At 35.1% G+C, this 12,773-nt stretch overlaps 1 protein-coding gene across 4 annotated transcripts; it reads left to right on the forward strand.

Annotated features, from left to right (window-relative positions):
* Positions 1-120: 120 nt before the first annotated feature.
* Positions 121-12,106, forward strand: LOC105221586 (RB1-inducible coiled-coil protein 1). 4 transcript variants are annotated; one of them, XM_011198671.3, is made up of 6 exons: positions 121-1,015; positions 7,272-9,098; positions 9,161-10,776; positions 10,863-11,136; positions 11,227-11,332; positions 11,400-12,106. In XM_011198671.3, the coding sequence occupies exons 2-6, from the start codon at positions 7,587-7,589 to the stop codon at positions 12,047-12,049; spliced, it is 4,158 nt and encodes a 1,385-aa protein (XP_011196973.2). In that variant the 5' UTR covers positions 121-1,015; positions 7,272-7,586; the 3' UTR covers positions 12,050-12,106. The 4 variants fall into 4 exon arrangements, with proteins under 4 accessions (XP_011196973.2, XP_054082012.1, XP_054082013.1 ...); XM_054226037.1 differs by having other exon boundaries at positions 121-720; XM_054226038.1 differs by lacking the exon at positions 121-1,015 and adding an exon at positions 2,901-3,393.
* The last annotated feature ends 667 nt before the right edge of the window (positions 12,107-12,773 follow it).

Raw genomic sequence — 12,773 nt, forward strand, 5'->3', positions numbered from 1 at the left:
CTAATTCAGTCCCGGCTGAATCCATATCGCAAGGTATCAGAAAATAAAATTTCAAATGCATCTCTGTATCGTTTTGGAAAGTTTTGCCCATTCAATACAGTCAGCCGAGTTTTCTTCTCTCATTACACATTGGAAGTTGAAAAGTGCGTTGTTGTGCTAGAAATTTTTTATACGCTCTAATTTTAAATTTATATTAGGAAAAACCAATTCGAATTGCATTCATAATCAAGATAAAAGTGAATCTATTTATGATTGTGGAACAAATAAAATATAAAAAATAATAAAAATATAATTTAAACTAGAATAATTATAATGAATGTATATATGTACAAGCAGAACTGCAATCGTATGATTCGAACAAAGCAATAATAAACTTCGAAGAGTATATGAAAAAAGAAAACAAAATCTTTGAAATTATGGAGTAATATTGCGTATTGTGATAGTTGCCTTAAAAAGTCTATATATTAATCTTCGATAAATTGGTGATATTTTTAACTCCATTCGGTTGTTGTATATCAGTTTAAAAAGGAAAATTAACCATTTGAAAAAGTTATTGCATATAAGTCATGAAATAGAGCAATGTAAAGAACAGAGGCATAATAGAAAATCCAAACACATCAGAGGAACTGGAATAAATAAAGACGAAAATACGCACATAAAGATTCAAAAAACAAAAAAGCAAAAAAGCAAACATACGCAGTGCTTGTGAACGGGAACGAGGTAATGCAAACAACGAGCAAGTTTATAAAACAAAAGTACTGAAAGAAGTGAATAAAAACTACACAAATTTAGAAATCGACAAAATTGTGACTTGACGAAAATTGGTACAACAAATAAAATAAGTTTATCGAGGAAGCTGAGATTCGATGTGATTTCTTTAATTTTTAATCCATCATATATATATCATCTGCTTATAATAAAAAAGGTTGAGCTGAAACAATCGAGGTCTTTTGGTTTTGAAAACTTTGGATTTTTAATAAAGTTGTCTTTAATCAATCATCAATCAAATTTCAGGGTAAGTGATGGTGCTTTCATTTTGTTTTATCGTATTATTATTGGTGTTTTCCCTTTGGTTTTTTCTCTAAAGAATGCTTCTTGATCTTTTACTTACTTTTCTATTGAATCACGGTCCGTTTTCCTATTTACATGCATTTACTTTGTTTTTGGTGCTATCTTTCTTCCACGTTCGTACGTGACTGACTGCAACTGCAACCATGCACCAGTGTACATATTCATATGTATCAAGCTATCGTATACATACATATATATAATCATATGTGAGCTAGGTGATATTTTTTCTTACGTTTTGTTAAATTCAGCTGTGAGTTTATAGATGCAATGACAGTGTTTGTATGTATATACAGTTGATTGAAACAACCTTAGGTAGCCCTTTTTGTCTGCTATTCACGCTCTCCCATTAGGTAGACTAATAATTGCAGCACTTTGCACCCCCGCTGACGAGATAGGTATATTTATTTATACATTTGTCATATGTTCATGTTTTTATAGTGTCGTTGAAAAAATATGCAGTTGTTTGGAATTTTCAAACTAGTCTCGAAGTTTTCAGCCGTTTTACCAAAATATTCCTTTATCTACATTCCGAGCTTACGAGTATTGTATTTAACGTAATTTTATTTATTAGGAAATACAAAATATGCATATCCCAATACATTTCTAGAACCGACTGTCGAGTGAGTTGTTCGACTACCTCGATACTTGATCCAAATTGCAAACAAACCACATACATACATACATATATGGATCACAACATGTTAAAAATATTATTATGTTTAATACGGCTTTAACAACTACTTTTGGGTACTGTGAAGTTTCTTTAAGCCTCATCATTTCTTCAATAGATGCATACTGTATTAAAATGTTGATATATTCACTTGTGTCAAATGTACTATATATACAAATATAAACAAATATGCAATCATTCCTGTTACATGTTCACATTCACATATTCAATATTGTTTAATTCAGTAGAACTACATATGAACACGAACATGTATGTATGTACACAAATCATTTACATTTTCACCAAATATAGCACCAGACAATGTGATTTCACTGATTCATGGGATAATTATTGTTTATCAATATAATAAACTACAGAGTCTCGGGGATTGTGTCCGCTCCGATTTTCACAAAGTCTATGTATAATCATTAATATAACTGCAGCTACAAAATGCATACTGCAAAGCACTTCAACTACAAGTCATTTCAAGGATCACAATCATTAGTACAGAAAATGTTTCGGTTTTGTACTCATTTTTTTAATATACTATATATAATCGATAATAATAAAATAGTATACGCTCGTTAGTTGGGTAAACATAACCGGATTTCGTATTTTATCAACGGCATTTATATAACAGACACCTCTCTTAAGCCAACATTTTTTCATGCAACAAGTTTTAAGTTCAATTTTTAGAAAAAATGACCCTCTCATTGACGGACTATATTATCGGCGGAGCATACATATGTATTTATGAAATGAAAATGGGGTTCCCCGAATAAAACCTAATATAGAAGTACGTTAGAAAACATTTAAACACGTGGCAAGCTTGTTTAACTTAGTCATTGTGTTACGGTCAAACATAACCTTAAAGCAGAAATTTGAAATCATCAACGATAGTGAGAAAAATAATAAGTCTGTCCGCACATTAGCCGAAAAGTAAATTTTATTAATAATATCATGCGAACATAAATTTATTTTATTTTTCCGGTGCCAAAATTTGTTTAGAGATAAATCGAAGAAAATTTAGAATCTATTGATGATAAAGAACACATTCTGAAGATATTACTGAAGAAATTAATGAAATTTCCTCAAACGAAATTGCTTTGAAAGTGCGTGTCCGTCCAAGAGAGATTTCACTGTATTTGTATTTCAATTGTATCTCTGAAAAAAGAATACCATATATAGCAATTATGTTTATTTAAGTGACTTAAATTTTGAATATTATGAAAAGGTAAATGGTTTTAATTTAAGATGATATTAATATGAATCCAGAGATACCTCGGCATATGCAGGCTTATAACGATATTAAATTTGTACATAACCTTCTAGTATATTTTCAATGACAGCTGTCTTTACCAAACAACTTTTAGGAATCTGGCCATGTTTCCCAAAAATCCTTATATTTGCTACTTCCATTTTAAGAGTTTTAATGCATGTTCATATTATATACTTATACATACATACCTATATACTTATTTAAAACAGGTAGTAAGTATGTACAGATGTAAATTCTCTGACTACCTTCAAGTATGTACTAAAAGAAGTTACAAGCACTTTAAGTTGTCTAGTCTTGTGCAAAGTGTGCAGAACGAATGTACATATTTTAATAAATTGTTACAAAGTCGATTTCTCCAGCTGGTGTTACCAAAGTGAGTGTAAAATTAAAAATATTCATTTTAAAGTGCTTATTTTGAACCATATTTTTGAAAGTGTTGACATGATGAATCATCGAATTACCGGGCATACGTAGTATCAATCAATTGAGGTGTGGTTCGTTACTCTAATCCAAGTTTTTTTGTAAACGGTGCATATACATATCTTACAAACGTTGCATTAATATATAGTTCTGATGTTCACAACTATATTATTTTTAAATTATTTAGTCTGAAGAACTTATGCAATGGTAACAAATTCGTTTTCATTATTAATAATAAAATAACATATTTTCACCAATATATTCAAAGTTGACTTATTATGCCAATGTTAATTACTCCTCCTATTCAAACCGTCTTATCGCTACAATTTATTTGGTGTAATTGGAGCAAAAGATTATTTTTGTTCATACACATTGTCATAAGTTCACATGCCCTGTAGTGAAGAGAGGAACATTTCTTTGAAAAAAAAAAAACCATTTAAAACTCCGACCCCCTGAAACTACAATAATATTCATAATTCCATAAATTAAATAAACTACAATAATATTCATAATTTTGACCTTTTGGCTTCAGTCACGAAACTCTAATTATGTCTGAACTATTTCCGAAATTCCTACAGGGTATCATATAAAGCTGTTCATAGCTATTCCATTATTTACCTATAAAGATAGGTAAACTAAGGACATTCAGACATTATTTATAACAATAATACTTAAACCATAAACTAAATAAATACGAGGCAACAAAACAAAAAACAAATGAAATTCTTGATCATCGATTCTGAATCACTCCAGTAAATCGATAAGAATACTGGACGTACTCATATGCACGCTCATACGTAAATACGCACTTTAAATATAACAAGATCAGACACCTTGTCGTCAGATTGTAAATTCTTTCATATATATTCTTCATACATTAAAAATTACAACTTCACTAGTTACGGTCACAGTTTTTAATTAATTATACGCAATAGAATTGTGTTTTTTATTTACATACGTTTTGTTAAAATTCTCACAGTTCATAGAAGTATTACTTTGCTACAACAGTGCCATTGACATTATTTTCTGTTTTTACCACTCAAAACAAAATATTGGTATGTGTATAAACAAAGATATTTACGTTTCGTAAGTAGTGTTGTATATAGATTTTCACACTCTTAAACCTATATACACAGATTTTGTTATAGGTGCACACGCTTATTTCGTGCTCACTTAGTTCTATTTTTATATAAAATTGCCTTTTACATTTGTATATATTCATCATATTTACATATGTACATATGTATGTATGTTGTGGTTTTTAGTTGTTTTTGGCTAGCTTTTGCGTCGGACACGTGTGGGTAAAGCGACTTAGCGGCTGCCAAAGTGTAATGGCGTTGCGATGATCAAATCAACCCATTCATTGCGACGATTTCATTACGATCTAATCATACATATGTATGTACGTACATATTCATAACTATATAGAACATACTACATATAAGTAAGTAATCATCAACAAATAATATGTTTATATGTATGTGTCAACGTAACACAAGTGTATACTTCTCTAATTAATATTGCCAAGGAAATTGGCGTCTAGCTAGTTTCTCTCTTTGAACAGTGGTATTCCAATATACAGTGGAACTTCTTTAACTCGAATCATCATAATCCACAAAAAAACTTCGAGTTATAGAATTTTCATTAAAACATATAAATTTTCAAAAAAAACTATAAAATATTGATTTATACACTGTTTTATTTATTGACTTGACATAAAGTTTTATGTACATGCGTTGAAATATGTGTTTTGTAATTTTGTTTGTTGCAGTTTGCTATTATTGGCTTTTGACGTCTATATCCCATGCCTTTGTTAGATGATTTATTATATTTTTTGTTTGCCTCCATACGATATAGAGAGACTCTTTTAAGATTCTGCCTCGATAATCAAATTTTAAATTTTGTATTATGTCCTGCCCAAAAAGTTCGATTTATGGAATGTCATTTGTATGAAAGTCTTCTATTGCCTCTTCAAGAGTTCGAGTTATAGAAATTCGAGTTAGGGAAGTAAATTTATTGCCAATTCAAGTGTTCGAGTAATGGAGATCTTCGAGTAATAGAAGTTCGAGTTATGGAAGTTCCACTGTATTAAACACTTTCCATCGTTAAAAATTATGCAGCACAGTAGTACTGTGTAGTGTAGTGTATTAGTCTTCATCTTAATTTGATTTCAGATTTATAAAAAAATATCGTCGTAAGGTTTTCCACTCACATAATTCCAATATCATTTTGTATCTTCTTTAATCGTTATTCTCAAAATCATGTTCTCATTTAAGAATTACTCTTCGCATTTCCATTTTTAAATTTTTGGACTCATTCTGAACATAATTTAGTTTTATTTTAAAACATATGTATGTACATAAAGTATTATGTGAGTATAAATATATTTACTAGTGCTCTAAAAATACTTTTGGTCAAGTGTTCTACACATACTTACTATATAATATTTATTTTATGTTAATGTTTTGTCGCTTCTAATATTATTATTGAATTTTTGGTCCGTAAAATCCCAAAGCTACTGTATTTATTTTTATTCTCTTCGAATCAGTTAATTTCATTTCAATGTTTTATGCATTAATTAGTTTATTTATTGTCACATAACAGACGAACATAAATTTTTAAAGTCTCTTTTTTCATATCCTCTCTACATACATAATCCAGTTGCTCGTGTCTACGGCTAACTTGTATCAAAAAGTAGTGAAATAATTGCTTCAGTAAAAAATGAGAACGCAGAAGCATTATAATGTTTTCAGCTCCACCGCAGTCTACCTTTCTTATCATTCCGTACCGTTGTGTTATTTGTTTGTCTAGATTTTTTCCAATTTTATTATTATTATGCTATTCGGATTTGTCGTTCCGCATGTTTTGCTGCTGATATTCAATATTCATTTCAGTACACATACGAGTTTTTGATTTTATTTTATTTAACAAAATATTTTCGTGCGCTCTTGCGCATATGCATATATACATATGTACACGCTCCCAGACATACAGACATACAAAATCGCTTAAATACTTCTGTGAAGTTTAATTATTGTTATTACTATTGTTATGAATTGTTGGTGATTTGATTGCACTATCAGTTTGTTTGCGTTTCATTTCAAAGCTTATATGAGAAAAATATGTTGGTGTGAAGTGCATTACATCGAGTATCTTTTTTCACAAAGAATATGTGTACAGAGAATTATCTCACGGCTGGATCAGGTAAAATTCAACTCTCCTTGTCGGTTAACCTAGTAAAGTCTAGTCGTGTACACTTGAATTTTCAAACTTAAACAATCCGTGACATACTTTTTTTATAGCTGATAGTGAATCGGCTGTAATAATTGTCCGAGTTATGTTAACCTCCCAAAACATGTAATTGTTCCATCGCATTTAAACCCAATTATTCCAGGTTTTTCACCAAAGAATAAACTTCTAGTAAACAGCATCGACTCCGTCTTGTGTATTTAGCTACGACATTTTTTTATTTTGCAGTGAAATTTTCTCATACCCTTAAGCTGCTTTTCAATCAACATCAATTAATATTTTACGCAAACGCACAACAGTTCATTAACTGAGATATTTTGTGGAATCTTAAATGGAGCAGAAATAAACTCAGAAACAAACATTTGTGTGTAATCATTTAAGGGGTAGTCGAAAAACATCTTTGCAACCTGTAACTCCAATAAGATCGTATTTTTATAAAAAATTGGCTTTATGAAATTAATGAATGAAATTTTGATTATTTCACAAAACCAAAATATGCTCCTATTATGCTGACCATGACTGTATATTTTTTAAAAACATTATCTCACTCAACATTTTCTGCTCTTATTTTTATTTGTTCAGGTCGAATTTCAATCAACAGCCAACAGCCTTTATATGATTGCGAAGAGCAGCAAGAATGTTACGCTGATAGCCACCGCTTCCGTCACCGCCACCGGCAAAGCGCACAGCAACCACTCTTGAAATCCTGACGTCGTCTTTTGTTTAATCTCTTGCACTCTATCACTGTTAAGACTTCTGTTAACTTCTTACCCAAGGATTAACTTATTAATAAATACGCAAGTAATAACTTTTTGTAGCACTGCCAATAGCTAGGGTCAATACATACACACAAACGTACATTTCGCACATAAACGACACCTAACGAATAAATTCACGATGTTGTACGTGTTCCATGTCGACAAGGGACGGATGATGTCCTTTGACATGGCAGTGGCATTGTCTTCGGTTGAGAACCTTAAGGATACCATTGAACGAATGCACGGCATACCGGCTATAAATATTGTGCTCTTAGTAAGCGGTGGTGAGATGTTGACACCGTCAACGCAGGTCTCTTATTATTCGGCTGGTACCGATACGAATCCAATATATATGTTTTTAACCGGAGACCCACGCACACCACCGCCATTGCCGGCGAATGAGCCAGATCGGGATTTGGGGGAACAAGTAGAGCGTTGCAAACAGTTGCCGCCCATCTATTCTTCCGTGGAGAAACGTGCACAATTGGCACTAAAAATGTATGAGTATGCCCGAGATGAGGAGAACCTTTGCGAGCGTCTTGTGCACGATCAACATTTACAACAGCAGGGCTGGTACGCTGTTGTGGCCAACATGGAAGATCTGATTGACGAGTTTCGGTTGCGATTCACAAATTTTTCAACTGCTTTCGATCGACATCTAGAAAAACGAGATGGATATATGGAGCTTTTGAATAAATTCACAGATGATTTAACCATGTTGGGGCGAATCCCCATTTTGCCGGGTTTGATGTCTATGGCTGAGGAAGATTTCCATGGCTTCGATGATTTTCTTGATGCGGACGAAGTATTCTCGCGATCTCAATCAACACAGAAGTCGGTGCTAGTGGCAGGTGGCGTGCCTGCACAACAAACTGGGAATACCGAGGAATCGGAGACCCCATCGGCTCACAGCGATAATACTCCCATCGCCGATGAGAAAAATTCAAAGTCGCCAATCAAGCAAGCTAAAAAGGGCACTGAATTAGCAGAGGACACAACGAGCTCGGCGGTAGCAACCGTTAATCCACATATTTCATCTGGCAGCAGCTCACGTCCAACATTAAATCTCTTGCAGTGGATTATATCCAAAGAGAATCAAAATAGACTACATATTATGTGCGAGGAGTGCATCCAAGGTCTAAGCGCATTCGACAAAGATATTTACGCTCAACTGAAAAGCGAAATGCAGCACATTTTAAAACAAGCTGAACAGACCGATGTCAGAGAGATTAAGGGTCTCGGCGATCGGCTATGCAGGCTGGAGCAATTGAGATATCAGATCAAACGCTTTGTACAAGACCAAAAGGTATTGTCTACCGCTTTCCAACAAAATCAAAGTCGGGCCAACGATTTGAATGATCCATCAATATTGCCAGATCTATGTGCCTCGCATCAGTCTCAGCTAGCGGTTATGGTTACAAACCATCAAAAAGTTCGTGAAATTCGTCGCATGGTTTCCAAAGCTAAAGATGAGCTTGGCTTAAATCTGCACATGCGACTGACTCGCATTGTGCATGTAGAGAATAGCATGAGTGAGTTTGATAACCGTCTACTATTCTACCTTCGTTGTCTACGTCGTGCAGAACGACATCTACAGATAATCGAACAAATTCACCAGGCGCCTTGCATGTATGTGGCCGCAGTTACAGAGGTAAGCAGCTGCAAATGAAATGCTAAATAACTGTAAAATATTAATTTCATTTTAAATTTCAGGTGGTCCGACGTAAAATGTTTTCCGGTGAGTTCCGCATTTGGGCCACTAAACTTGCAGAAGACTTAGAAATAATCCACAACGAAGAAATAAAGAGACGACAACAGTTCAACGAAACTTTTGACGGCCATTTCTTGAGCAAATTATTTCCCGGTATGAACGACATGCCGCCTGCATTCGCCAATGAATCACCAACAATCTTCGATGCGCGATTGCCTAATATCACCAAATCAGACATCGATATGCTGTCATCATATCTGCCAGATATGGTACCAAGGATATTGTTACCCGATATGGGACCTGTGATAAATTTTTTTGTCTCACGTTCGGGTCCCCATCAGAAGGAGCGAATGGAGGAATTGGTGAGCCAGCAAGTGGTGTCTGTTCTTGGTACATCGGCTGAAGTGGAGGCAGAGGAGGAAGAGGATACAAATGCATTGAGTGCTGGTGAAAAGCCGCCGGTGTCCCAAAGACTCGGAGAATTGCAGAAGATCGGCGATGGCTGTGAAGGATCCGAAACAGATACGGAAAATGAATTCGAAAAGGTGACAGCAACACAATCAACTGCACCAACGCTTATCACGACAGCAACATCTACAATAACCGTAGAGACAATCGCACGCAGTGCTGCCACTTCTTTGTTACTAACGCAAAACGCCGAAACGCTTACAGACGAGTCGGAATCGTCCGCCCGTGCCGAGGTAGAGCGTTTGCGTGGCATACTAAGCGCTATGTATAAGCTATCTTCAGAGTGTATACGTTTGTCACGAGCTGATTTGGAACACTGCCGCACAGGAGTTGCATCATATCGCGAGGACTTGCAATCCGAACTGCAAATGCTTCATGATCAATGGAATCTGATACGCATGCAAAGTGAGCAGCGTGAACAATTATTGCTCCAAACACAAGAGTTGCTAAATGAAACGGCGCAGCAGCGTGAATATGAACTTGCCGCTTTGCGACAAAAACTTTGCGAAGCGGAGCAGTTACAGCCTCAGTTGGAGGATTTGAATGAAAAACTCTCTTCGGCTGAACTGGAAAAGGAACGTGCAGTGGCGTCAGCTCGCGAAGAACTCTTGCACGAGCATAAATCTGAAATAGAATCGCTGCGCTGCCGTTATAAACTCATGACCTCCATGGAGCTTTCGCCGTCCGAAACGAGTCTCGAAAAGTTGGAACGTCCGCCACCCAACATAGAGCAGAACACAATCGATCGTAGTGAACACGAGTTAATTATCGCCCAATTACGTGCCTCATTCGAAACTGAAAAGGAGAAGGCCATCGCTGCCGCTTTAGATGTGGAACGTGCCATTTGGCAAACAAAATTCAGCCTAAACTCAGAATCCGTGATTGGCAATGTGAACATATTAAAAGAGATGCTCGAGGAGAAAGACCGACAGTTGGATCTGGTGCGTAAGCAGAATCTTTTGTTAACTAAAGAGATCTATCAGCTAAAACTGCGCTTTGATTCGCTCACGAATGAAGAAGGAAATAGCTGGCTTAAAGAAAAAATAGAGTACTTGGATCGCGATAAAAAGCGCTTGGAGAAGGAGCTAATCATTGAGAAGGAGCGGTCGAAGCGCTTGGAAATGGAAACCTCTTTCGCTGCCTTAAAGGCGTAAGTAAAATATCCGCATATTTTCTGATACTATGTTGTTACAAAAAAAAAAAATATTTTTGTTTATTATTATTATTTTTTTGCAGTTCTAGTTCTAGTCATAAATATTTGCTGTTAGACTCTTGCAATAAAGGTGATGTGGTTTTCGTCGTGTGGAGCATGCGTCACAATCAATATATGGTAGTGCAGGACTCTCCAATTCTATACTTCGTCCATGGAGACTGCCTGTCAGCTATGAATTTGCGCATGCCGGTCACACCTTCACCAAGCGAAAGTACAATATTGGAAAATATGCTCCTACCGGTGCCTTACTACGCAATTGGGCGTGTCATCGATAGAGAGTTCTGTCAGGCTAAGAAGGTAAGGGATTTATTTACTGAATAACATTTGAAAACCATTACGAAAACCAATATTAATTTGAATATTGTGACATTTTACATAATCTTTCAGGATGAAAACCGCTATCGTGTTTCCAAAGGCACAAAGTTCTATCGCATAAAGCTCGTGCCATTGTCGAGCATGCAACATTTGGCCGGTCGTCGGGAAAAAATCGACAGTAAGTTAAAAAACCATATATTTTTTTCTAATTTGTGTTATGGAAAGAATCATTACGTTTTTTACAGCATCTTTATGTGCGTCTACGTCCACTTCGTTTTCACAATGTGACCCGAGCACTGACAACGAATCCACTGCATTGCTGCCCAGCGGTTGTAAAGCGCTCGTACCGGTGATCGGCTGTAACCAAGCCTCGCCAACTCTGCGTCAACCTCAGTTTTCGCCCAATATCAGCACGATTGATGAGATCATTACTGCGACAACGACAACGACAACAACAGCAATAAAAGATGTGGTTGATTTCACCACACCAGTTACCAAAACCGAAGCTACTTCAGAAGCAGTAATCAAAGCAATACCCGTGGATGATGGCGATAATCCAGTTGCGGGTGAAACGGGTGAACGATGTCGCTACACTAGCTTTAGTATAGAAGATGATACAGAAGATTTACCAACCTTAACCAGCACACCAACGTCTATGAGATCTATGCCTTCTCAACAATTAACGCTACAGACTGTGATAACAGAGCAACCGACGTCATCGGGCAAACAAAATGTTATACCAATAATAACGGACCCTTGTATAGAGGCTGCAGACGTTAGCGGTTGCTCGGCTGATTTAAAGAATGCATCCTTTGCCACCGCCTGCAGCGAAGATTCGGATGAATATCGCTCTTTGGAACACAAGGATGATGCAGACTTTGCCGTTTCTGAATAGTGATTCTTTATTCTTAATGCCGATAATAACGTAAATTATACGTTTGTTACACATATGCAACAAAAACATAACGAAGCCCCTTTTCAAATATTAACCGTAATAATTAAGATAAACTCGTTATATGCAATATATGTAAAATTGGGATGAGAAATCAGCCAGATGTAAGAAAGTAGGGATAATAAGGACAAAACTTGCAAACAAAAAACTAGAATGTGTTTAATAAAAATTATAATAATAATTAAATTTCACATTAACTTAACTTTAAAATAGTTGTAAAATCGTATGAACTAGTTATAATGGTATTAAACTATACATGAATTCCACTATCGATAGCCCAAAGCAATCCAAAAATCAATTGGTCGGGTTATGTGATAATAAAATGCATATAAATTAAAGAGTGTACACGAGCAACCCATACGAATTGATAAAGCTATAATACACTCAGCGTGACACAATTTAGAGTTAACTACATACACACGCATATATATATATATATACATATATTTTTTATTCCTTAACTTACTGCAAAAAAGCTTCAAATTTGCACTTTAAAGATAGTTATAATATTCTTTCATAAAGAATTCTAAAACTTAAACGACAACAAAATAGTAAAACGGCTTAAAGTAAAAATTACCGAAAAATAAATATGCATTGGTTTGAAATTACTAAATGAGAAAAACTGTTACAAAAAAAAGAGAATATGTAATGTTGGTTTTTACCAGCA

The sequence above is a fragment of the Zeugodacus cucurbitae genome, chromosome 2 (genome assembly GCF_028554725.1).
Source record: "Zeugodacus cucurbitae isolate PBARC_wt_2022May chromosome 2, idZeuCucr1.2, whole genome shotgun sequence".
NCBI classification, from domain to species: domain Eukaryota; kingdom Metazoa; phylum Arthropoda; class Insecta; order Diptera; family Tephritidae; genus Zeugodacus; species Zeugodacus cucurbitae.

Bases quoted from the DNA above. Each gene is read 5' to 3' on its own strand.
- LOC105221586 (XM_011198671.3), top strand. From the start codon at position 7,587: ATGTTGTACGTGTTCCATGTCGACAAGGGACGGATGATGTCCTTTGAC. The intron at 11,137-11,226 runs GTAAGGGATTTA...ATAATCTTTCAG, and splicing joins AGTTCTGTCAGGCTAAGAAG to GATGAAAACCGCTATCGTGT. The intron at 11,333-11,399 runs GTAAGTTAAAAA...CGTTTTTTACAG, and splicing joins TCGTCGGGAAAAAATCGACA to CATCTTTATGTGCGTCTACG.